At 46.1% G+C, this 26,530-nt stretch overlaps 1 protein-coding gene across 1 annotated transcript; it reads left to right on the top strand.

The window, feature by feature from the left end:
- The first annotated feature begins 792 nt into the window (after positions 1–792).
- On the top strand, positions 793–26,530 carry NDP (norrin cystine knot growth factor NDP). The gene is made up of 3 exons (XM_032331468.1): positions 793–1,091; positions 15,590–15,973; positions 25,245–26,530. Exons 2-3 carry the CDS (start codon positions 15,800–15,802, stop codon positions 25,470–25,472), a joined length of 402 nt encoding a protein of 133 aa, XP_032187359.1. The 5' UTR covers positions 793–1,091; positions 15,590–15,799; the 3' UTR covers positions 25,473–26,530.

The raw sequence follows: 26,530 nt of genomic DNA, 5'->3' as shown, positions 1-26,530 counted from the left end.
AAAATTGTTCGATGGTTTTCTGCCTCAATTTTCAGCTCTTGAAGGAATTATTTCCCTTTGTATTTTCACAGCTCATAAGGGCATTACTGGCTAGCAGGAGTACTTAACCCCCACCACCGCCCCCCCCTTCCCCAGTGACCTTTGCCACTTTTCTGCAAAACCAGCCATTTGGAGGTGGTTTGGCCTTACCTGTTAGGTTCACCCTTGTCTATTCCAAGGAGTCAAGGACTACACTTTCCCATTGTCACTTTTCCATTGTTTCTAAATCCTAGGGAGAGTTTTATTCTAATAATGATGCAAACGACAGCACCTAGTAAAGTGCCCTTGTAGATTTCATCGCGTACGTGCCGCTAAAAATCTCATAATGGATGAACAACACAGAAAAAAAGCTCTCGCCACCCACACAGGTCGTGATAAAACAGGGCAGCGTTTTGCACTTGCCTCAGCGGTATACACTTGCGAAGCTGTTCGACCCCCATCTTTCTCCCCCTTCCTTAAAATTTCAGCTTCATCTCAGGCAGCTGCGGAATCGTGAAACAGAATGCCACTGTCTCTGCATTTCCCAAACTATGCGTCTTCACCGCGGACTGCCCATCTCGATGGCATGCTTGCCAAAGAATTAAACCCAGAATATTCATTTAGCCTCTTGTTATTTCCCAAGAAAGAAAGAAAGAAAGAAAGAGAACTTCCTTGCCCTTGCCCTTGCTCCTCTATGCTGTTCCCATCGTAAGATGCTCCATGGAAGGGAGCCGAGCGGTGGGCAGTGGCTGAGTCCCCGATAAGGAGCGCCTCACATTTCCCTGGCATTCCCATTTGCTAGAGCGCTGCTGCGGCCGCACGCCTGATTGATATATGACTGCAATGGCACTTTTCCATTTGACATTCTCTCTCTCTCTCTCCCTCTCCCTCTCCCTCTCTCTCTCTCTCCCTGTGTCGCTTAAACAACAGTCCTAACTTTTGTGTGTTGCAAATATAAAAGGCAAGCCATGTGACAGAGGGACAGAAGAACAAAAGCATTTGGAAGTAACAGGACCTCTTTCTAGCTCTCAGAAAAGTCTGAGAAGAAAAGAGCCCTGCGTTTCCCCCCAAAGGTAAGCAGGAAAACAAGCGCTGACGGCTTGCCTAGGAAATTACTTCTTTCCAAACCGAGCATTTCATCCTCCTCTCAGACAAAGAGACAACCTTTAAATACCACTTAAATTTGCATTAATTGAATTTGCATTAATCGGTAGCGTGCTAGCTTTGTGGGTTTCTTTTTTTTTTTTTCTTTTAAACGAACGGGTCTTTGAAGTCTGTGACAGAGCAGGGGAGCCTCACGGAGAGGCTGGAAAATCCCTTTGGGTTTGACCGAAAGGGATTTCATTTTCAAACTCTCTGCGTAGTTCAATATAACTTTGTAATGGTTCTTCTATTTGACCCGGTGAAAAGAGACTGGGAAGCAGCATTGGACGACATGGATTCCCGAAGCCCCAGTTTCTTCCCCACTGCCCCCATCCCTGTTACAATGGGGGCACTATGAACGCGGGCAAGCCTGAGAGTTTAAAAGCGCACTGTTTACTTTTATTACTACTTCTGTATGCTGCTGATCTCCTGCCAGGGCTCCGCCGGAGTGCTTAGAATGACTTCAAACAATAGGCAACATTTATTTCTAGCTTTCTGTATCATGCTTTGCAGGAATCCTGTTCCTTTGCACTCTCCTTCCAATATGCAAGGACTTCACTTCCATAGACGCAGGCAGGAGCACTGGGGAGAGAGGAGGATGGATTTACTATAGGATTTTGATTGGGCAAAAAGTCCGAGGAAATGCATGCTGTTTGCCTTGGCCTTATTGCCACACTGTCCAAACGGTGACCGAGAAAGGATGCTCCCACCGGCGCAGAGATGGGGACCTGTAGGAATGACTCCTACGAACACCTGAGGAATATTCAGGCAGGGTGGGGGAGGTGGGGGTTCCTTCAAGCTCCTGAATGCAAGTTCTCTCTTTAACAATTGGGCTGTAGGAGGCCTGGGCAAAACTCTTTCTTGGGGGACGGGAAGTTTGTGTACAGAATGTTAATGACTCGGAAAGCCCTGTAACTGAGGCTCATTGTAATTCAGAAACCCAGATAAACCTGCGTGGAAGAGTTGACTCCCTTCTCCACCGAGATTCAGGTGCAAGAAAGGAAGCACTTTGGCAAGGCGGGAGTCCCACTTTCTGTCCTTTGTAATTGTCATTGATAACAGATATGGATGCTGCGAAATGTCTCATTTCTAATAATAGTGTATTTTAATGACAAGGACCTGGCATCGGCAAATTGCTTCTACACAGGATATTAAATCCCCGGTGCGTTTGAAAACGTAGAGATGTCTAAAATGCAGTCTGGGCTGTGGGTGTCAACCAAATGGGGGGGTTGGGGAGCTGCAGAATGCTTCTCAAGGGTGCCTTTAGACCAAATGCGAATATCTGCCCATTTTTTTCTCACCGGTCTGGCTTCCGAAATTAAACTTGAGGGTCTTCTTGACCAGATTTCACTGTGGAGTGGGAACGTGGCTTATGGGGGAACCTTCCTGATCTCCTTTAATAACTAGCCTAACGGGCATTGTTGAGTGAAAACCCAGCTTTTGAACGAGTTAATTTACAGCCCTGGGATAGTCACGATTTGAGAAAGCCCGAAAAGATACTATGGATTCTATCGCTATGCAATTTTGCAGTGACTTTTTTTTTTTTTCTTTAAAAACTCCTGCTGTTAACAAAGCAGTGGGCTGAGTCAAAGCAATATTCTGGTACTGTTACTCAGATCATTTTACGAGAGTGTCTGAACCCAGAACGCCAAGTTTTGCATCATTTGCTTTAAGATATATTTGGTTCAGGTAAAGGGGGAACTTGGTGGAGGTCTTCTTGACCCACTGTGTACCAAACAGCTGACATCCCCCAGATGGAAATATGCCTGTGGAGTTTTCAATCTTAATTCGAGTTCCAATGACGCTGTCAAGGGGAAAATAAATCATTTTTCAATGCATTTAACAATTTCCAACTCATTTATTTTCCTGGGCCCTTGAAAAATGTGAATTTCTCAGCATCCTAGCCACCGATGGTGGCCAGCAATTTCTACTGTACTTGAAGGACTCACAATTCAAGTGTGATTATTCTTCCTGGTGAATTATTCATGCCATCATCCTTTTAAGAAATGATGCTAGTCCTGCTGGATGCGAAGGTGACTGAGGCATTGTCCCAAGGCCCAGTTCTCAGTCTGTATGCTATTTCCAGTCAGATTTGGGGACTGACACGAACTTTGCCAATGGCTAAACGGGTCCATGACTGCCTTGTTACAAAGGCCCATTTCAAGTATCTGCTGAGACCCCGATTTATTTGCAATGACTGTCGCTTATCAGTGGGTTTTCTTTCCATTTGTGATGAAGGGGTTCCCCTGAGGCCTTTATCACCGAATCTTGGGTACACATCACTCACAGCTAGCATAGTCCGGATCTTTCCCTCCTGGGTAGAGGAAGCCTGGAAAAAGGGCAGTTTATCCTTTCTCTGCTCCCTTGAGCACACTAGGGAAAGGACCACGTGCTATCTCTATCAGGGATGGCTGTGAGTCACCTACACTCAGCAGCTGACATCAGGGCCACTGGATGAATCACTGAATTAGAAACATGCACAGAGCAAGATGCTATCACTGGCTCCCACCACTTACTTGAACCGTCCCCAGGATCCAAACCAGTGACCTCTGGGTCTGGCCTGAATTCAAGGGGCCCTTGGGAAGAAGATGCCGGAAGTCGTTCCCTAAAACCCAGGTCCCCATCAGAGCCATACACAGGGTTGCTTTCAAATAACGCAGTCTTGTATTTTCTGGCTTGGGTAGGTTACTGGGGGCGGTGGGGGGGGGGGAGCCCTGAAGACAGCATCACCAGAGTCCTTGATTCAGCCCTTATCAGCAGATAATCCCCCGTGGTTGGATTAAAATGCCTCTGACTCCCTGGGGTGCCTGACTCACCCTAGCCAGCCTCGGCTTCTTGGCCAGCGGCCTTGAAGGCCGACCTCACCTCTTCCCATGAACGTCAGCTCCTGCTACTTTGTCCAGCCCCCACCACTCCCCAAACCCAGCAGGGCCAGTAAGGGCAGAAGGGATGGGGAGGCAGGTGGACAGATAGAAGTACTAGGGCGGAGGCTGGTAGCTGGGCCAAGGGAGGGTGGGTGAGCTCCAGGGCCCTGATTGCTGTGGCCTGCCTTGGCTGTGATCAGCTGTCATTTCCTCTTCGTGTATGACACTGGGGAACATATTAAAATTTGTCTGGGATGGTATGTTTGGAATTCCTCTGATGCCCCACCTCACCAACTTACCCGGACAATAAAAGCAAGGTTGTAAGCCTTTGAACAGCTGGCCGGCTATATATTTCCCCGCTTTCTTTCGCATAATCTAATTCAGAAAAGAATCCAGTGAGACTGGCAGTGCCATGTCTGGGTACTCGCTCCCGGCAAGTCCTTACTCCGCCACCTCCTTCCCGCCCGCCCTGGAATCTTCCTGGGTGGCATGTGGCTTTTATTTTCTTTGGCTTTCCACCACTCCCACTGCCCCCCCCCCCCCCCCCCCCCCCCCGCGCCTGAGCTCCTTCCATTATGAGCTTGCTCTTTGCTTTGCCTGTTTTCCAGACAGCCTGGGTCCCGCTCCATCCGGGGAGAGTGGCCCGTGAGGTCTCCCCATCTTCATAGTAATCTCAGGATGTCATTCTTGGCAGCAGCTCTGCTGGGGCTGAGAGGATCGGGGGGCTTTCTGGAGCCCTGAGCCTGAACCCACTCACAGAGAGGAGCAGCCACATGGCTCGGCTGCCCTTCAGGGCAGGGCTGGGGTGACCCGGGTTGGCAGGGACGAGAGCATACCATCACAGTGACCCGCGCATCTCCCGCGCAGGGCTGGGGGTAGCGGAGCTCTGGGAACGCCTGGATGCCCTTCGGCCTACATTAAGAGAAATGTGGTTATTCTCTGTTTCAGGGGAGAGACAAGTGGCTTGCTGCAAAGCTCCCCGGATCCTCAGGCCCTGCTCCGCCCCCTTTCTCCATCCTTCCCACATCCTTCCCTTCCCAAGGAAAGAGAAGGACAGGCAGGGTTTTGAATTTGGCTAACTGGGGCCTGAAGGTCTTTTGAAAACCCATTTGGGGAGACAGGGAGACGGGAGAAAACGGATCCTAGCCAGAGCCCAAGTACAAATGAGTGGGACTGGAAAACTGGGGAAGACTTTTTCTTCCCTTTTTTTCTTTCTCTCAACAGCAGAACAGCCCATTGGTTTAGGAGTTGCTAATGGAAGGCACGGGACTTCTCCGTCAGACCTTCCCATTTAAGAGCCTGGGGTCACCCGCTCTGTGCGGCATCATTAAAAGATGCCGCTCATGTCCTTGGGACCAAAAGGTATCAAAGAGCCATCTACAATGCCGCTTCCTATCCCTTTTCTTCTCCTGGGGGTTTTCGTCGTCTTTTCCGAATTAGCTAAAGTTCATTAAAAGACCCAGAAGGAGAAATTTAACACAGCTGAATTAAAATGAGTCTTTTCCTGTTCACTTGACAAGGGCGGGGGCGGGCGGTGGGGGGGAGTGGAGAAAGGAAAGAAAGAGAAGAAAAGAACCAACTCCCCTCCTCTGCCACTTCTTGGGTTTTAATATGAATTATTCCATACAAGTCCCTAGGCTAGAGGATCTATTTAAAGACGCCTGGCAGCATGAAGGGAGAGGGTAAAAATACAACCACTCTTTTGTCCGTCAAAGGTTTTCTTTGGGAGGACATTAAGAGCATTCCTATTTTCCTGTCTGCCCCTGCCAGTGGCACGGTTCCAGCCGGTAGCACCCACTCCTCACCCGTCGGATCAGCAACCATGAACTTGTGTGTCTGAGCACCGCGGCCGCAAAGGATGGGGAATCCTTACGCGACCCCCGTGTGTGTGTGCGGGGGGCGGGGGGCGGGGAGAGGCTGGTAGGAAAAGGGGGCACCGGCTCGGCGGTGCAGGTTTGCGTGCTGCACATTCAGACACCCACAGATTCGAGTTGTTGAGGGAGACTGGGCCGATGGTGTTCTGTGTGCCGCCAGCTGTCCTCACATCTGCAAAGCTTTCTTCCCGCGTGTCTGGCGAGAGTTTGCTTGGGACAGTCGTGCTTACTGTCCTTTCCATCAGAGGGTCCCAGAGTCTGACGGCTGAGCCTACAAGGCTGAGAAGTCACACCCCCCTAGACCCATTCTCAATGGTCAGAACGTTAACACCCTGGATGGGGTTCATGGTCTAGAACAAGTGCTTTTTTGTTGGAGACAATGCTGACTCAGAAAATTCAAAGAATGGGCAACTTCAGTCCACAATATAGCCCCAGTGCTTATACTCAGGAATTCATCCAGTTGGAGGTCCTTTTCACCCTCATGTCAAGATCTGCACTTGAACGTTGACTAGTAGCTTTAAACTTGGTTCTATTAGATTTGCCACTGATGTATGTTTCTTTTTTCTTTTTTCTTTTTTCTTTGTTTCTACCAAAAGCTAAGAATTTTTCAGACCATTCTCTCTCTTCCAAGGCCTGGCTCAATCCCAGCTTCTCCTTTTAATTTGTGGTCCAACCAGTTGTAATAGCCTCTAAAAAATGAAAGGGCAACAGGTTAATACATTCAAGAAAGTTGATGAGCTGTCAAAAAATGCTCAGGGATAACCTTTCTGCAGTGTCGCAAACCAGCAATAGCTCTAAACAGGGAGTCCCCCTCCATCCTGCCATCAATAGGGAATACAAATAGGTCACGGGAGATATGACAAAAGAGAAGAAGGAAGGACTATTTTTGATGTTCTAAATCTGCTGTCACAAATTTTCAAATAGCCCACTTTCAGGAAGGGAAGCTTCCCTTCATTTCACCTGCTCTCTCCCAGAGAGGAGGATTTGAACCCTGAAGTTGCCTTCTTTACTTGGCATTAGAAAAGGAGGTCAACTCCTCCAGGAAAAAAGCATCCCCCTGTCCTCGGCTCCAAGTAAAATGTAGGCATCTACATGCCTAAAATGGACGTGAAGAATCAAAGTCTAATTTCTTTTTTAAACACAAGGTGATGGTTCAGGATTTGATGCATTTCTGTGGTTTTTCCTCCAGAGGATGGGAAATCCGTCCTTTTCAGGATTTAAATTTTTCTTTTGAGGTTTGAAGTCTAAGGGCAGCGGAATGGAACGGTGAGAGGAGAACCAGCAACCCAACAATGTAGCCGTAGTGTGCGGAGTTTAAGCGAAGCAGAAATGCAGACAGGAGACCAACAGCCCAATACATTCAGAATTATGAGCAATACAGAAAAACGTATTTCTACATGATTTTATTTTAGCGGTGCCCCTTTGACAGAAGTCTGAATCCCCAAGTCTTCTGGATTGCAATGGGTTTGAATTCAGTATTCAACTTCCACAGTTGGGCAGAAAAGATGAATTGAATAGGGGCTGAGTCGGTCCCATTGTTTATGCCCCATTTCTAACTAAGGGCCCTACAGCTGTTAGGTGAGATCACTACCCACCATTCCAAAATGCTGCTGCGGCTGAGGATATTCAAATGCAGCTTTGGAAACACTTTGCTGGACACTTTGAAGGAAAGCCAACATACTCATTTGGCCCCAGGGTGAGAGGAAGCCTGTTCCCTGAACTGACACTAGTCACCTCTCTTCTCCTAAGGCCATAGCAGAGCCAGCAGTCCAGGGGCAGAGAAAATATCAAGTGGCTTCAGCAACAGGGTCTCCAGAACACCTGGCTACCTTTCCTTTTCCACAGGAGAGAGAATGCATTCATGCTTTGGCAGGGGTGGGAGGGCGGACTGAGTGTCTGGGCTGAGTGGGTATCTCAAAACTCACCTGCTTCCTTTCCAAAGGAAAGTGGTAGAAGTATGTCTCATCTGTGATGTGAGACCGCCTTCTCAGGAAAGACTGCGTAAAATGAAGGGAACCTTCCCTTTCTGAAATGGGGCCATTTGAATGCACTGGAAAGGCAGTGGCAGATTTTGAACATAAGCACATCCTTCTTCCTTCTTCTCCGTTACTTCCGCTATGGCTTCTCATCACCCTGTTTTCATTCCCTGTTGATGGAAAAATGGAAAGGGCTGTCCTTGATTTGTGGCACCGCAGAAAGACCACCGCTAAGCATTTTCTGACAGCTCATCACCATATCAGTCACAGCTCATAGTGGAATGGTAGGTAGGCTTACAGAAATAATCCAAAGCCCCAGAGGAAAAGACTTGAACCATCTCATGCTTTTCGGCACATGGGTAATCAGACTTCATCACTTCCAATTTATGCAAGGTTTTGTACTCTAAAAGTCAGTTGGTCAACCATGAGGAACTCTTTGGAACTCTGTTCCATGAGGAACAACCATGAGTGAGTCTTTCCTTAGAAATTATAGAACCCCATAGAAGCCCAGCACTACATCCAAGAGCCATAACCATAACCAAGAGGCAACTCTGATAGACCCAAGTCCTGGAATGTACCTCCCTTAGCACAAAGGTTCTGTAGATGTTTTACAGAAACATCTGTAAGGTTGTAAGTTTGTAAGCGAGTGCCTTGCTCTTGACCACTGGGACCTTATCTATTCTGCACCTGCAGAGGAGACAACTCTTCTAACCAATCTTCCTCTTCTATCCTGAGCCAGAGTATCACCGATGGCCCCGCTAGGGGATGAGGATCTGTGGCTCAAACTCGGTTTAGAATTAAGGTCACTCACAGGGAAGATTCAGGAGGGCTAAATTCCGCTTATATCACTATCATCAAAAGAAAGATGTCTAATTCTACCATGACTGCTCACTATTAGCCTTTGTCCTCTCCCCAAGTGGTGAAGACTGGAAAGAAACACTGTATGTTTTAAGACAGTTCTAAGAGTCACAGGGACTGTGTAAATATCTTCGCCAGCCACTCCTTATTATCAACAGCATATTCTTTTTTTTTTTAAGATTTTATTTATTCATTTGACAGAGAGAGAGAGATCACAAATAGGCAGAGAGGCAGGCAGAGAGAGAGGAGGAAGCAGGCTCCCTGCTGAGCTGAGAGCCGGACTTGGGACTCGAACCCAGGACCCTGAGATCATGACCTGAGCTGAAGGCAGAGGCTTAACCCACTGAGCCACCCAGGCACCCCTCAACAGCATATTCTTAATTTATAACTATTTTTGGTACATTCAGGCACTGAGTCAATTGGTTATTAAGGGCTCTTTTTATTTCAGGCCACCAATGAGGATTCATCAAAAGGGCAGATTGCTATGGCTTGACATTCGGTTTTGCTTCAGGCACCACATGATGATTTGTTTGGACTTTTCTGCAGTCATTAACTTCCTGAGGAAGAAAGGAACCCTTTCTGTAGTATTTCTTCAGGGAAAATGAAGCCCCAAAGCAGGCGCCGCCCTCTGAGAAGGTAGGATAGAGCTAGAGAGTGTCAGGAATGGGGAGAACCACACAAGCATCTGGGTCAATCTGTTCATTTTGTAGATGGGAAAACAGAGTCCCAGAGAAGGCAAGGGACTTGCTTAAGATGGCATAGCCAATGATGGGAAGGGTAGGACTCAGAGCTTGAGGCTCAGATCAGCCGTCCTTCCAGTAGAGCAGGCAACAGTAAAATGTTCTTCAGGTTTCCGAATGCAGTATAATAATTATCTAATATTTCTGACCAATGAGTGCAAAACACTGGAACACGTGACACTTAGCATGGGTTGGACATGGGTTTGCGGAAGAAGAGGTCAAAGCTGTAGGTAAGGGAGAGTTTGAATAACAATGAGAGGTTCTTCTGGATGTCCCGAAAATCAAGATTTGAAGTTTCAGTCAAGTCTCAAGGTCAAGTCCTCCCACACCGGTCCCTCCCAAGACAGTAAAACTATTTAATCCAAGGACACACACACAGGAGGAGCCATTGACATTGGCCCATTCTCAGAAATTACTTCTGTTCCCAGTTCTTCTTTTTTGTACCCTTATTTACTCTGGGGTTGTAATTTAGTGCTTCTCTCCTGGCTGTATTTCTCCTGCCCTCTTGCTTCCTTCCCCCCACCCCCACCCCCAATCCCCATTGCTTTTCTTCCTCCATCTCCACCACTGCTGAGTCTGACCATGCTTGGCTAGTAATGCAGGCTGGGGGAGCACAGAGCCCTGTAGACTGGAGGACTGCTGTTGAATTGCAAAGATGTCACCCTCTCTCCCTGCTTAGGTGGCACTGCGGGGCAGGCATGGCCACCTCTGATTGGAGAATGGACATGTGAGCTGACAGGGGCAGGAGCCATAGTCTCTCCAGTGACCTTGTGGCTGCCCAGCCTTGGTATTGCTGCCTCCAGGTCAGCCCAGGCTTAGGTACTAGGCTGCCACTGATGTGCAGCCAGAGAAGAATAATATCAAAAACAATTCGTTGAGCACATGGGATGCTTCATAAAATCCAACATGCTGTTTACAGTTTATAAATTAAGTGCCTTGGGAAGAGGCATCTGACTTATTCTCCAAGGCATCTAGCTGACTAGATCCAATAGGAATTCTTTGAGTTCCTGAGAAGGGGCTACTTAGCACTTCACACTCTCTGATTAGACCTAGAATTCTTTCTTTTCTAAGCCTCGTGTGAAGCGTTATCTAGTGGCGAGCTTTCTTCCACACTTAAAACTTTGATTTTTATTTTTGGTGATTCCTTGGAGAGGGGCTCTTGGTTCTGCCCTCTCTACCTGACTCATGCCTGATATGATTGTCTGAAATGAGAGTAAATATCAAATCACTCTTGTCTGTGACGCTGACACCATTCCAAAGTCATGATATTTTATCTGCTGAAATTGATCTTCTTAGAAATGATTCATTGCATGTTGGATATGAATTAGGTGGTGAGGGAGTTTATCCTTGGGTCCAAAAAAAGTCACCCAGGAAACAACAGGCCAAGACTCTTTGCTTGTAGATGCGGTGAGCTGGAAGAAGGCACTAGAACAGGACCTATTTTTTCCCCCCTGACCCTTACCTGTTATCTGCTAGAGCAAAAGGAGACACTTAGTAAATGCTTATGGAATATGTGTTCAATAAATATCTGTAGAAAGAAGCCATGGGAGGCATTACGTGCATGTATTAATACTGAAAACAGCCCAGGGTGGGAATCCGGATACCGAAGCTCCACCCTCCCTTGCCTGGCAAGCGGGGCAAGAATAAGGCCATTCTTGGCACATGCCCCTGGTCTTAGCCTGTTTCTGGAATAACTTGCGTGAAACCAGCACTTTACCCTCTGCCAGGCAGAAGGTCAGCCCAAGAGTGAGCTGCTCTGTGGACACAACACCATCTCTCACCCAGGAGGCTGGGCCTGCTGTGAGCTCTGCTATATTATTTCCCTGAGGATGACAGGTGGGGAAATCTGGGCACCAGTTGTTCTTTTCCACTGGTATCGTTTGGAGGGTAGCTCCAAAGTCGGGCACGCCGGCCTACGTGCCTCTCCTGCCGGCAGAGGCTCCACATCGGAGCTATGAGAATGTGGGCTCTGTACATCCGCCAAGTCCATGTCTCAGAGGCTGTACCCAGAGCACGGAGCAGCCCCGGAGCTCCCAAGTTCAGCAAGTGAGTTGCTTTCTCAGTCAGACCATCACTGGCTGGGCCGAGGTTCTAAGTCTTGATGGGCAGTGCTTGGTTTTTATGATCCATGGCTTTAAAAAAAAAAAAAAGAAAGCAAATGGGAATTAATTTAATTTTGAGGAACATGACCGAAGCTCTGACAAGACAAGACGATACCCCTAGTCTGTCATAAATCGAATCTCAAGTGATGGAAATTTCCTTCATTTTGATTCTCCTCTTTGTGAGTGTTGCCCTCAGCACTGTGCACTTCTCATCCGGGCACACCCCACCAACACCAAGTTCAGATGAATCTGACTTCACGCCACTCGGTTTTCAAGCATTATGCTTATTTCTTCATATGATGTGAACACTTTGGGTGAAAATCCCAAAGTTAAGTGGCAAGAATTTTACCTTTATGTTTTGAGAGTTCAGTGAGTTCTATGGTCTGTTTACATCGTTGCTTGAATTCTTATTTCAGATTTTAATATAAAAACTGAACAAAAAGTACCATGCTTTGTGAGCGTGTTGACCTGAAAAGTGTATTTCTTATTAGCAGTCAAGCAGCATTTTCTCTGTCATGTTTTTCTACTTTATCTTTATTACTACTTCTGGGTTCAGTTTATCATCTTTAAAGAGAAGATCAGATAATAAAGTTATATTTTGTGTGTCATTAACTATCATTATTCGCTTCACAATACTTGTCTGCAAAAGTTTTATTCACCTTTCAAGAAAAAAAAAAAAATTCAACTGTGCTTGCAATTCAAGATGTCGCTACTAGGTGGCAGTACTGCTTAAGAATTAAATGATCTACTAGGAAGACTGAGAAAAGAGTAACTAGGATGTCTTCCAAAATTTGTAAGAAATAAAAATATAATATTACTAAAATACTCAAACTGGCACCAACGTTCAACATCCATTAATTTAATTAGTATTTTTAAGCCAAGTTTGGAAAGAGAAAGTATAACTTTTTTTAAAGATTCTATTTATTTATTTTCAGAGAGAGAGAGAGCACACAATGCACAAATGGGGGCCAGGGGCAGGGAGCAGCAGGCAGAGGGAGAAGCAGGCTTCCCGCTGAGCAAGGAGCCTGACGCGAGACTTGATCCGAGGACCCCAGGATCATGACCTGAGCCAAAAGCCAATGCTTAACCGATTGAGCCTCCTAGGCATCCCAGAAAGTACACATTTTTAAAAAGAAGTTTTAGATAGGTAATACATTCACAAATTCAGAAATTTACGGATTCAAATGTATGTATACAATGAAAGTCTTTCTCTCATACCTGTCCATAACTAATTGTATAGCTTCTCGAATATCCTTCCAGAGCTTCTCTGTGTAAATATCAATGAATACAAATATATGTTCTTACCCTTCCTGGTATAACACACATCAGTAGATTTTCTGCACCCTTCTTTATACAGTTGCATAGTATTCCAGGGTATGAGTGTTGTGTAATAGAGATGGGTATTTTGTGCGGTTTCCAATTTTATGCTGTGATGACCAACGTCGAACCGATTAACCACATGCTAGTGTGATCACACATGTAGGATAATTCTCACAGGTGGACTATCTGGGTCTAAACATTCACATATATAGGGTCTTGTTATTGATTGTTGTTGCTTATTTTTGCCATCAAGCTGTATGTTTTCTTTTCATTTGCTTCTTTCATTTAACCAGACCTCCTGGCCATGGCTCTGAAGGGGAGAGGGAGGGCCAGGACTGGAATGTCTACTTTTCCCTTCATCCCTTTGCCATTGACTCCTGGGGGAAATATCGATAGACTGGAGTGGTGAAAGAAGAAATCTAATAAATTCCTTTTCTGAGACTAATTAAGGCTTCAAAGAGTCAGATAACCACTTGGGATAACATAGACATATTGAAACTCAGGAAATGGTCAGTAATACGGCAGCCTCTGAACATTGAATCCAAGAAAGCTCTGGCTCTTTGAGTTGAAATCTTGGTGAGTTTCAGTGTGATGTGCAGCTGAAGAGAAAACAAAAAATACTCTTTGGCATCTCTTGCCAATTTGGAGCTTTAGCTCAGGTTTGATCAATTTCAATGAGATGTTGCAATTAGCATGTTCACGAGGGAAAGTGGCGCAGAGTTGTATGAAAATACGTTCTTATCTTAACTTCAGGATTATCTTCTGCCTATGGAGATGGTGGTGACTGGATCCCTAAGTACCAGGCGGTGTCATTTTAGGGCAAGAGGGCACTACAGACTCCATCTTTTCCAATTCTCTTCTTCTACAGATGAGGAAACTGGGGCCACACTTGTTTAAATGCCGTGTGCAAGGTCTCCCAGTTACTCAAGGGCAGGGCTTAAAGCCCAAGTGGGTTTCCTCTTTACTGGTCCCTGCTGGTCCTGCAATTTATAGGATTTCTCTGACACATATGCGCTGAGATTTTGCCATTGCCAGGGATGCTCTTGTCTGAAACAGCCCTTTGCCACACTCCATTTTCAGTCTAGGATCCCCTGCCCCACACTCGCAAGAAAGCTAACTAAGGTTAAGTGGGTCTGGGGCCATTCTATTGGAACCAAACGAATTGACTTATATGGACTTGAACTTCTCCTCCTCCTCCTTCTTCTTCTGAAGATTTTATTTATTTGAGAGGGGCAGGGTATGCAGAGGGAGAGGGAGAAGCCGACTACCCGCCGAGCAGGGAGCCCGACTCAGGGCTTCAACCTGGGACCCTGGGATCATGACCTGAGTGGAAGGCAGATGCTTAACCAACTGAGCCACTCAGTCACCCCTATTTTTAATTTTTTAAAAGAATTTATTTGTTTGAGAGAGTGTGTGTGCAGGAGCACAAGCAGGGGGATCTGCAGAGGGAGAGGGAGAACCAGGCTCCCAGCCGAGCAGGGAGCCAGACTCGGAGCTCTATCCCAGGACCCTGAGATCAGGACCTTAGCTGAAGTTAGACGCTTAATTGACTGAGCCACCCAGGCACCCCTGGACTTGAACTTCTAATCTTGATCTTATTAATACTTTGCCCTGTTTATTTGGACCGTCCATGAGTAGGAAGTTAAAAAAAAATGTTGTACAATGAACAGAACAAACAAACTCTTACCTGAAATACTTTCAAAAGCTTTTTCTGAAGCTTTAATTATTATCTTCCTTTTGTTTGGGATGCAATGACAGGTCTCCCCAGTTGTCCTAAATGTTTGAAAATATTTGTGACACTCTGTCTTCTGGTGTGATAAAAAGCACCCACGTTGGCCAGGCTTAAGAGGGTTGGTGAGGTGATACGCAGCGCTCTCTGCTTTGTCCAAGATGCATATGGTTAAAAGAACAAAGCAGATTTCCAGGAAACCGATAGGCCCTGATCCCATTTTACTGGTAAGTCTTTGCTCTAACCACCACTTCCTTTTTCAGATTAGGCAGCATGCTCAGGCTACAAGGCTCTGCCGGAATGTGTGAGTGACTCTTTGGCGAATACGTACGTGTTGCTTTAAACACACTGGAGGCCAGTTAGCATAATGTGTATTTCAGATGCCATTTGCCACTGATGCTGGGGGGCGCGGGGCTTACACCAAAAACAGGATGAGCCTCGAGCAGGATGAGCCCTAGTGGAAAACTAGGTGGGTGGGTGGGTAATGGACTTGGAAATGGAAAATATACTTCTTTCCCGTGGGATGTGGCGTGTGTTCATTAGTGCTGACCTGTCTGTTTTCTGGCCCTGTGAGCTGATGTTGACAACAGAGATCATTGAGAAACTGAATAGATCCTCCCCCACTGCCAGGGATAAAGACGAGACCACCCAATTCAGTTGTGCAGAACCACATGTCTAATCTTTACCATGAGTTCCAACTCTTCTTGCTCCTCGAAACATGGACTCTGGCAATTAAAGTCAACATGTGCTTCCACTAAACCACGGTGTCCACCTCCGAATGGTTACAAATAAGCTCTGGGGGAGGGAGCGGGTTAGAATGGGCGATGGCCTATGCTAAGGCGCTCGAGAAACCAACCGCTGTCATTCAAAATGACATGGAAAAATTCTACTCCATACCCCCTGGGTTCCATTCGTTTTTCTGGGTAAATGTTCCCCGGGGAAAATAATTTCTGTTTTCATTCCAGCTGTGCAGCAGATCTCGCGATGATGGATTGCAAGTGGAAAGAGTAAGACAAGACTCGGGGGGCCTACAAAGGACAATGACAACCAGAAAGCTTCAGCCAGATCCTGCCCTTTGCTCGAAAAGGACTGGATCCTAGGAGGCGAAGGCATTTCCCATTCCTAGTCCTCTGCCTCCCTCTGCTGTCCCTTCTCCGAAGTTTTTCCTTACAACAATGAGAAATCATGTACTAGCTGCATCCTTTTCTATGCTCTCCCTGCTGGCACTAATGGGAGATACGGACAGCAAAACAGACAGCTCCTTCATGATGGACTCGGACCCTCTACGCTGCATGAGGCATCACTATGTCGATTCTATCAGTCACCCATTGTACAAGTGTAGCTCAAAGGTAAGATCCTGATGTCTGCGAACATTAGCGCTACTTCGCAGAGACAGGAGAGAAGCCCACGTTCCTTTGTCAAGGGATGGAGAGCTATGACCGTCGTCCAGACCTGAGCTCTCTGGCTGGCCCCGTGGGGCTTGAGGGAGAATCTTGCTCTCAGGGTCTCCCAGCAGGCTTTGAACCTTTGTCAGTAAAGCAGCCTGACTGACCACGTACATAATCCCAGACAGCTTCTCTCTTTTCAGGCTACTCAAAGTCAATAGGAAAGGCTGGAAGGTTCTCATCATGCAATTGTTGCTCTACACAAGATGAGACAGGTGTGTTTCTTCCTTGGCTGTGAAATTTAGCAGCAGTAGTGTTCTTTATCGAGATAGAAAAGTGGTGTCTACAGGCTCTTGTGACTCCTGCTACCTCCACCAGCAGTAAAGAGGAAGCAGATGCCAGAAATACGACTGAGCAGTAAAATGTACTTGTTGGGGTGAGGGGGGCGCTCTTCAAAGAGAATCCTGATGGAATAGCTGCTCTCTGACCTTGTGGTCCAAGCCTTTCTCCACCTGCCATGCTTACATTAAAATGATTTCAAAAGATACATGGCAAGTGGATCATTTCCCATTTTTACAGGGATTATCCAAATCGCTCTTGTTTGGAGTAGGTTGTATGTTTTTTGGGCAGGCAACCTATGCGAGGGATGTCTCAGCGTTGGGACAAGGCATGAGAAGGAATACCATGCTTCAAAGGCCGAGAGTGGCCGGCCACCTGGACCACCCAGAAGGAAGGCCCACAGTAGCGGAAGGATAGACTCAGAATGAGAATCTCACGACTGTCACTGCCCCCAAACAGTCACATGAATGAAATTTGCGCACATTTGGTAAATAAGAATGTGTTTAGCCTAACCTCAGAAATTTTTCACTCTAGTCCTGAGACCAAAGCCACTTAAGCATTCTCAGACGGCAAGTATTTTTTAAATTACCGGTATAATTAAGAAGTTTTTGTAATATCAGCCACTAGAATTAAGACCATATAAGTTAATGTCTCTACCCTCCATTTACAAACATGATGACTTCTGTCTGCCTTGAAAATTTCCATCACTTCTTTGATTACAACTCAGTGATAATGGCTTGTTTTTAGTTTGGGGGAATCCGAATTTGAGTTAAATCATTTTAACCATTATATTAATAAGATCTAGGACTGTGGGAAAAAATAGGGACTTTCCATTTTAAAAGTTTCTGGCTCTTATTTGTACTTGCGGAACTAAAAAAAGGAGTAAAGAGATAAACTTAAATTTTTGTAAGACTGCAATCCCTTCTTAGGCAAAACAAAAAAAATACAAAAAAACAAAACAAAACACTAAAGCAAAGGGAAGGGGGGAAAAAGACGGGACATGTTTTTACAACTGTGATTGCTCAGATATTGTGGGCTTGAGCAATTATTAGCTTCTCCTCCCCTCCCCCTACAGATAGCACTAGTATTTGGTGGTTTTTACTCTGTGCATGATTTCTCCCTCTGTTGAGCTGTTCTCCGTAATCATGATTCTTTAACAAAAGCGGGGGTTATTAAAATTATTTTAGGGAAAATGTCAGGGTGATGATAGGAAGGAATAAGGAAATGGGAACATCTCTAAAAACTAAACACAATCCAGAGAGATTTGGTGAAATGTTGGAAGAACATCTTAGCAGTGATCGCACCAGTTAAGGGCAGGTCAGAGAAGAGACGTCGTTAACTCGAGCCCAGCAAACTCAGGGTGCTTGAGTGCGACTCCTAGACTTTAGTCTACCTTTGCTCATGTATGTTCCTTCCAGAATGCCATGGTAAATGGCACAAAATTGTGATAGTAGCAGAAACGTTTATAATTTCATGGGAACAATCTGTTTTTAAACAGCCCAAGTGATCTCAAATATAGCAATAGTTTTATGTAAATGGTGCTTATAATTATAAACCTTTCTTTCTTGGCCTTAAGATGCCTGGCAGAATTTCAACTACCCAGACCTTTTCTGGATTCGATTTTCTCTATGTATCCAAGAACAAAAACTGTTTTTCATTTTTAAATAATCTATAATTCTTGACTCTCACAGACTCGGGCTGGTCTTCTTTCTAATGGGTCTCATTAACGAAATTGTTCTTTACAGACTTGAGATAAAACATTTAGTCCGTGCCTAGGAGACAGCCAACAAGGGATTTTACAATGAGGAGACCAGGGTCGATCTTTCCTCTGCAAAAAGTTTCCCTCCACATGATGTTCAAAGGTCGTTGTTTGCTAGACACATGCCTAACATTTGTCTGTCTGTGGTTAACGCTTCCCGACTTACATTTACCCAGTGTCTGGCCTTGGGAAGACAGGTGTCCGGGAGAGTGTGACCCAGGCTCAGGGGAGGGAACGCCTAATATGTGTCAGGCATCTCATAATATAGGATCTAATCATTGCCGACAAACCTGTCTTGGAAGGCATTAGCAGCCCCATTTTACCGGTGGGGAAAACTGAATGCTAAAACAGTATTCAGTATGATTTCTCATTTAGTCCAGGAGTGGCAACCTTTGCCTCAAGTCATTTCTCTTTCAACTACTTGGATCTTCATTTTGGAGAAATGCCAGTAGAATGCAGTAGAGTGCAGAAGCCACTATTAGGAAGCCCAGCCTCAACTTCGGATCCACTGGAAATAATGATTTTTACTCAACAATGTTTCTAGAAAATAGGAATTTTTGTGACTGTTCTGTGGGAGCCTCCCATGAGACTGTCTGCTCTCCCTAGCCTTGAGTTCCAGGGGCCTGTCACCCATCGCTTAGCAATTCGGGAGAGGGATGAGATGGAGTCAGGCGGAAACGATTGGCCACAGCGGTCCACCAAGGAGGTCATGTGACTGGAGATTAGGCTACACCCGATGGTTTTCAGCAGTGACACTTCCCAGGACTGGGTACAAGAGATCCCCAGAGTGGCAGGTTAATTGACAATCTTCCCTGAAGTTCTGAGTGAGTAAAGGTTGTATAGCAAACAGGCAAAAGTCCAGTGGTTCGTGAAAACAAGCTGTCTGGAGAACCTTTAAGGCAACTGAGGCATCTCAGACTTTGAAGTGAGAGAGACCTGGTTTCACACTGCAGCTAAATGATGTGCCCAAAGGGTGACTTCGGGAGAAGTGAAACCAGTCTTCGGTGCCTCCATTTATTCCTCTGTAAAATGGGGTGAATGCTGTGTATCTAAAGGTGGGGTTATGGGTATTGGTGATGATATCTGTAAGGTGTTCAGCATGGCGTCTGTCATATAATACACATTAATGAGTGACATTATCATCTTGATGATGAAGCTGTAAACAGGACAGGTGCTCAGACTCACTTTCTATTTCAGTCACCACGGAGACCTCAATGACGGTTGGGATCCCGTAGATCCTGAAAGGATTAGGAAAATGAACCTCATCACGGTTCTTGTTAAACAGAGATCTGGCAGCCGTGGGGGGCGTGTGCTGAAGGGCAAAGTAAAAGTAAGCCATCCTGCTGGGTGTTAAGAGCAGGCAGAGAACAGTAGAAGAGAAACAGAGCTTGCTGCCTTGACCTCCCTTCCCAGGTGAGTGGAGGAAGCAGGAAGAGGGGGAGGAGACAAGTTCTGGATGAAAGCCAGGGAGGAGTTTCAGGGATAGGGGCTGGAAAAGGGAGCTAATAAGGCAGGCCTGTGAAGTCTGAGTTGGGCGAGGAACGGGGGAGGGAGATGGTGGTCCCGCAGGGACATGGAACCAGGGTTTGGGGTCATCTGAACTCCAAAGGGCCAAGGCGGAGGACAGTTTACGGGATAAAGCCTGGAGAACTTCCCAGAGGATTTGAAGTGGCAGGTGCTAAGATGCCCGAGCCTCTCCTAGGGCTGCTGACAAAGCTCATAGTATGGTAGAAGAGTCAGGAACATTGAACCTCTAACACAATGAACTACTGGGGAGAGATCACTTTTTTCCTTTAAGGAACGAATTTATATGGAATGCCTACTACGTGCAGGCCCTGTGGCTGGCAAAAATAGGGGGGAAAAGGCCAAGTCTTTGCTCTCATAATGACTGTAAGTAAATGGGAGAGAGAGGGAGCGGAAATGTTCTATGTACAAAAGCTTCGTGTCGGTTTGAGTTGTGACCAGACGGACGGACCAGAGTCCATCTGTCCCCTTGCTGCTTCATTCCTCTGGTGCGATTTTGCTGATGCCCTGAGCCTGGCACAGACCTTTTGGGGGTTGACCCAGGTGCCCTGGAGATGGGCTAAATGGTCATTTATTGAGAGTGCTGGGGAAGGAAGGAATGGGTGCTGCCAGAGGGATAAGGGGTACATAGTGTTCACTGCCGAGAAAAAGGCAAAAGACCGTTGCTCTTTTAAATGAAGTAAAATGGCCAAACTCCCATTCTAGGATAGGATGTTCTGTGCACAAGTCTTTCTTCCGGGTCTTTATTCTGATACCCACGGAGACAGCTAGTCATTCATGGCCTGTGCCAGGAATTTGTAGGAGTCCCCCATGACGGAGGAAGAAAGTGGCTTTGGCAGTGGTAAGAATCTTTCAGCAAGGAGTGATGAAAACCATCTGTGTTTGGGTTTTCTCTCACTCAGAAGATAGCTGTGTATTGCAGCAGAAGACATAACTGCCTAAGAAGTATGGTAGGTCACCAGGGGGAGCAGCGGCCTGCAGTCACCAGGTTTAATCTTTGGTCAACATCCAGGACTCACAGCTGGCTCTAACCTTCACAGTAGCCTGAACTTGCTCATGACCAGCTTGGGCAACTTAGGAGGATCGAGGCTGACAGTCATGGTTAAGACTGAGGGCTCAGGAATCAAGCTGTCTCGGGTCAGAATCTTGGCCCGCCTTTGGATGGTGAAGGGACCTCAGGCTGGTGACTCATCCTCTGCCTTTTCATGTCTTCATCTGTGAAATGGGGAAAGTTTACCTTTTGACATAGCTGTTAAGAATCAGGTTGCATACGAAGGGCTTGGCACAGAGCCTGGAGCCTAGTAAATGTCCCAATACGTGTTCTATATCAACATCATTACCATTCTTTTATGATCACCCAAGGTCCTCTCATTTTTCTTAGCTTCTGCACATGGAAAAAAATTAGAACATGAAGGAGCCCATCCTGAGCAATCTTTCTGAATCCTGCGGCTCTGTACTAGAAGGAACTGACTTTCATATCCCACTGGAGGCCAGTGACTCTAAGGTTGGGGGAATACCAAGGGATTTCTGGAGAAGTTGCCTAACTTCTTGGCATCGGGCCACTTGCTTGGGGAAACCTAAGAGAGCAAAATTAAACTGGACCCAAAGCAGATAACAGGTATCTGCCACCCACCTGAGCTGTGAGAAGTCCATTATGAGCAGTTAAGTACAAGGCCAAATGCAGAGAAGCCTTCCCATGTTAGTAAGGCCCCACCAGGTCACCCAAGCGTGAGGAACGTACGTTGACCACAGACTGGGTTTTGGCAGGTGAACTGATGTTTGATTACTTGGTTAAGGAGTTAGACACTGTGTGGTACCATCCAAGGAGTTTCTGGGAGTGTCCAGATCACTGGGGGAGGCACCTGGGGTAGGTCTTGACAGTGGAGGAGTTATCATTCAGGAGGGCTCTTTCAAGACTTAGCTCTGCAGAAGCTTCGGGGTAGTGATGATGTATGTATTCCAAGGAGTTCATAAGGAAAAGGTCAGATTTCTATGGTTATGGTATGTTTAGGGTTCCCAGAGGTAAGTCAAAGTAGATTGGAGAAGGGTGTGAGTTGGCTCATGCTTCAGGAAATCATTTTCATACCAGGAAGCAGGATATACTAAGGATTCAGGCCCGGGGCTTGACTTTAGGCAGAACTGGGTTTGATTCCAGCCTTGCCTTGTACCAGATACTTGAGTTTAAGCAGGTTAGTTCAACTCTCTAAAACCTCAGCTTCCTCTTCTGTAATAATAGTACAGATTAAAAGAGGACCTTTAGCATCAGATTGTTATGAGGATTAAATGAGATTAAATGTTGCAAGCACTCAATAAATATCAGCTGCCATTATTATTTGCTAAATGATCCCTACCTAGTGATCAACCTAGAGTAGAGCCTCTCAGACTTGAACAGAACAGGCCTTACTAATCAATGTGCGGGCGTTAGCGGTACTGACATCAACCAGAGTCTTGTGACAAATGCAGCTCTGGCATCACCCAGAACTACCCACACATGATCTGTATTTTAACAAGTTCCCCAACAGATTTACATGCATGTTAGAGTTTGAGAAGCTTTGGTCTGGAAGAGGTGAGAAGATGTTCATTAAATCTGTAAAACAGGTGAGGGAGTAAAACAGGGGCTAAAGGATGGAATATCAAGAGTGAGTCTGGAAAGCAGATATTTATCCCTTCCATTCCTTAACGGCACTCATTTCTAGATCTTCCCTCCCAAACTCCCCGCTGTAACCCTCCAACACACATTTACAAATCAGAGCTAGATTTTTATGTCACTTCCAGGTTTGAGACGGGATCTGTAGCCTGGAAATCTCCCAGAGAGGAGATTTGCATGTGTGTTGAGAATGCCACAGGTCCTACAGTTGTCTCATAGTCTCTTCTTAGAGGAGAAGAACTTGACAATGGAGGATAGTTGGAATTAAGCAGAGCTAGGAGGAAAGGGCATTCCTGAGAGGGGGAAAGACATGAGCAAAGGTAAGAGGCAGGGAAATTCAGGGAAGTTCCATAACTTCTAAGTGATTGAGCTTGATTAGAATAGGGAGTAATGAGAACTAGAACAGTTGCAAGGGAGTGGGTGACAAAAATGAGAACAATTATAAGTAAGACTGGAAAGGTGTGAAATCCAAGTCATGGAGGATCTTAATACCAATTCAGGATTTTGGACTTTAGTCCAAAGGCATCAGGCAGCCACTGAATGTGGTTTGTTTGTGTGGGTTTTTTTTTTTTAGAATTTATTTATTTATTTGACAGAGAGAGATCACAAGTAGGCAGAGAGGCAGGCAGAGAGGAGGAAGCAGGCTCCAGGCCGAGCAGAGAGCCCAATGCTGGACTTGATCCCAGGATCCTGAGATCATGACCTGAGCTGAAGGCAGAGGCTTAACCAACTGAGCCACCCAGGTGCCCTGAATGTGTTTATTGTATGTACATGTCTGTGCATTCTCTTTGCCCCAAAGTCCAGTTCCTGAGATAGAGGAATCCATTGGAGGTGGCCCCAGAGTCTTCAGTGAATGAGCTGAAGGTGGAGATTGAGACCCTGAAAACGCTTAGTGAAATCACGATCAGGTCACTCCTTCTACAAATGGCCCAGCATCGCTGATTCAGTCACTTTAAGGGCTGTGCCAACTGCCAGGTCATTCCAGGTCTACATCCGGGTCACTTGCGTGTGTGTCATTCTGGTAAGATACACCACCATGTCTGTGCCTCTTGGAATTAAGTGTGTTGACACAGGTTCACTATATTCATCCGGACTGAAGCTGGATCTCTAAAGATTTCATTTGGAGAGGTGACCTCTGAATATTGCTTAATCTGAGGAAGAGATGACCCACATTAGAGATGGCACATTTAACAGTACTTTGAAGTGAGCTGTGAGGGAGCTTTTCTCACAAACCGGCAGGTATAGCGAGAAGGGGCTGGGGAAGACCTCGGGCTCCTTCTCATTAGACGGATGGAGTGGGCGCAGAGGACTGGCCCACGTACTACTGATCTATGGCATAATCTCTCAAAAAGAGAGATCTATTTCAGATCATGTCTGTTTTGCCTGTCCACAAAAAGAGTGGGCAGGATAGCACTGAAGACTTGACAAATTCAAAACAGTTCCTAGTTGACATTTTCTCTCTACCTCTGTGATCTTTCAGAGAACATAAATCAGTAGGTCTTACTCCAACTTCACCAAACCTTGATGGTTCCTCCTGGTATCTCATATCCTATCTTTGGATTCATCCCAACATCATCTTTGATAATGACGTTAATAACCTATAATGACCAGAAGTCATCTTGTCTTCCTTTAAGAAAGATGAGTAGACCACTTCCTTCTTTTAATTCTTTTAATTCTTATTATTTTAATTAACATATCATGTGTTATTTGTTTCATGGGTGTAGGTCTGGGATTCATCAGTCTTACACAATTCATACCGCTCACCATAGCACATACCCTCCCTAGGGTCCATCACCCAGCCACCCCATCCCTCCCACCCCTCCCCTCCAGCAACCCTCAGTCTCCTGAGATTAAGAGTCTCTTATGGTTTGTCTCCCTGTCTGGTTTCATCTTGTTTCATTTTCCCCTCCCTTCCCCTATGATCCTCTGTCTTGTTTCTCAAATTCCTGGTACCAGTGAGATTGTATGATAATTGTCTTTCTTTGATTGTCTTCTTTCACTTAGAGTAATACCCTCTAGTTCCATCCACATCATTGCAAATGGCAAGATTTCATTTTTAAAAAAATATTTTCTTTTTTAAAGATTTATTTATTTATTTATTTGATTGAGAGAGAGAGAGAGAGAGAGAGAATGAGAGAGGAAACACAAGCAGGAGAAGTGGGGGAGGGAGAAACAGGCTCCCCACTGAGCAGGGAGCCCAATATGGGGTTTCATCTCAGGACTCTGGGATCATAACCTGAGCCGAAGGCAGACACTTAATGACTGAGCCACCCAGGTGCCCCAAGATTTCATGTTTTTTGATGGCCTTCTTTTAATTCATAACCAAGCTGCCCCCCCTCCCCATAACTGCCACTCCCAGGAAACCCAGATGTATGTATAGGAGACAGAAATGAGCCTCTGCTCCAACCCCCTAAAGCTGGAGGCAAACACTGAGTGTTTGCCTATGTCCATTGTTCTGGGGATAACCTTGGTAATTTGCATCCGATTCTTAAAGAAGTCTGTTCACTATAGCCACATTAAAAGCCACTATAAAGAAACCACAGCCTCTCTTACTTCAGCCCAAGCTTTATTATTTTTTTAATTTATATATTTGAGAGAAAGGGAGAGTGAGAGAGAGAGAGAGAGAGAGAGAGACAATGAGCAGGGGGTGGGGCAGAGGGAGAAGAAGAGAGAATCTCAAGCAGCCTCCCCACTGAGCATAGACCCTGAGGCAAGGATTATTCCTGCAACCCTGTGAACATGACCTGAGCCAAAACCAAGAGTGTGGCTCAATCCACTGAGCCACCCAGGCACCCCCTGGGTATCGACGCTTTAAAACTAAGTTTGCCCGGTGATTCTAAGGTGCAACCAGGGTTGAGAACCACTGGTCTAAACCACCGGAAGTCAGCAAAGAGTGTTAGGGTGCCGTGGGACCTGACTGAGGTTTTGGTCTCCCCACAGGGTAACCCTGTCTCTTCTCTCCCCAGATGGTGCTTCTGGCCAGATGCGAGGGGCACTGCAGCCAGGCGTCACGCTCTGAGCCCTTGGTGTCCTTCAGCACTGTCCTCAAGCAGCCTTTCCGCTCCTCCTGTCACTGCTGCCGGCCTCAGACCTCCAAGTTGAAGGCACTGCGCCTGCGCTGTTCGGGAGGCATGCGGCTCACGGCCACCTACCGGTACATCCTCTCCTGTCACTGTGAGGAGTGCAGCTCTTGAGACCTCCTACTGAGTGGCTTCTGGATGGGACCACTTCTCCCTCACCGAGCCAGTTCAACAGGCCAGGGAAGGACTGGCAAGAAAAGAGTTAAGGGAAAGAAAGAAAAAAAAAAAGATACAGCGATTCCCACAGGATTCCACATATTCTAGTAATAAAGACTTTCAGTGCTTGTTGACAGAGAGAGATGCTCTGGGAACTGGTCTTCCATCCCTGTCTCCTTTCCCTGGTACAATTTCTTTTGGTTCCTTTTCAGATTCAGGCATTTGCCCCCTTGGCGCTGAAAGTTGTTTGGGTTTCCAACAATTCCTGCCTTAGTGGGAAAGTGGCGCCCCCTCTCCCCTGCCCCCATCCCCATGCCCGAGTGGGTCAAGCTGTCACAGTTTGGTGTATCTTAGGGAAGCATTCATTCTGGAAAGCAGGAGAGTCCAACTCTTTCTGCGATACCATCTGGGTTGGTTCGGTTTAGTTTTGATCCTGTCCATTGATCTAAGGTTGCCATCGCTGCTAAAGGTGACCGATGGCAAAATCCAGGCACCAAGCAGGTTGGAGACGTGTAGCCAGGCTCACTCACAGCCAGCTAACTGATATTAAACTAACTAACAAATGGATTCTCTTATGTGATGTTGGAACTCCTGATAGCGGTCATTATTATTCAGCAATGACTTTCAAGAAGTAAAAGTGGCATACAGAAGTTGCCACCTGAAGGCTCTTGCAGTTAAATTATGGTAAAATTTTGTAAGGGACTTTTAAAGACCTGCACAGATACGGATCCTGCACTGACTTTGAAAAAGGCATATATGTGCTAGTGGCATGGAGAACGCACTATACTCATGCATGCAAATTAGACAACCAAGTATGAATCTATTTGTGGGTGTGCTATAGCTTTAGCCATGTTGCAGGCATCATTGTCTACCATCCACTTGTCCATGTGAAGCTTGCTGCCAAAATGGTGGCCTGGCTCATCTTCTGAACATTTGGCTCGACTCTATTTTGGTCTTTGAGACTCAAAATTTGAGTTATTCCCATGTTGTGAAATAAAAAGACAGTATCTTCAAAA

The sequence above is a fragment of the Mustela erminea genome, chromosome X, assembly GCF_009829155.1.
Source record: "Mustela erminea isolate mMusErm1 chromosome X, mMusErm1.Pri, whole genome shotgun sequence".
In the NCBI taxonomy this organism is placed as follows: Eukaryota; Metazoa; Chordata; class Mammalia; order Carnivora; family Mustelidae; genus Mustela; species Mustela erminea.
The sequence above is the reverse complement of the archived record's forward strand: the minus strand, read 5'-3'. Positions and strand labels throughout refer to the sequence as shown.

Excerpts from the sequence above, each read along its gene's own strand:
- NDP (XM_032331468.1), top strand. The coding sequence starts at position 15,800 with ATGAGAAATCATGTACTAGCTGCATCCTTTTCTATGCTCTCCCTGCTG. Across the intron at positions 15,974-25,244 it reads TGTACAAGTGTAGCTCAAAG|ATGGTGCTTCTGGCCAGATG; the intron begins GTAAGATCCTGA and ends TTCTCTCCCCAG.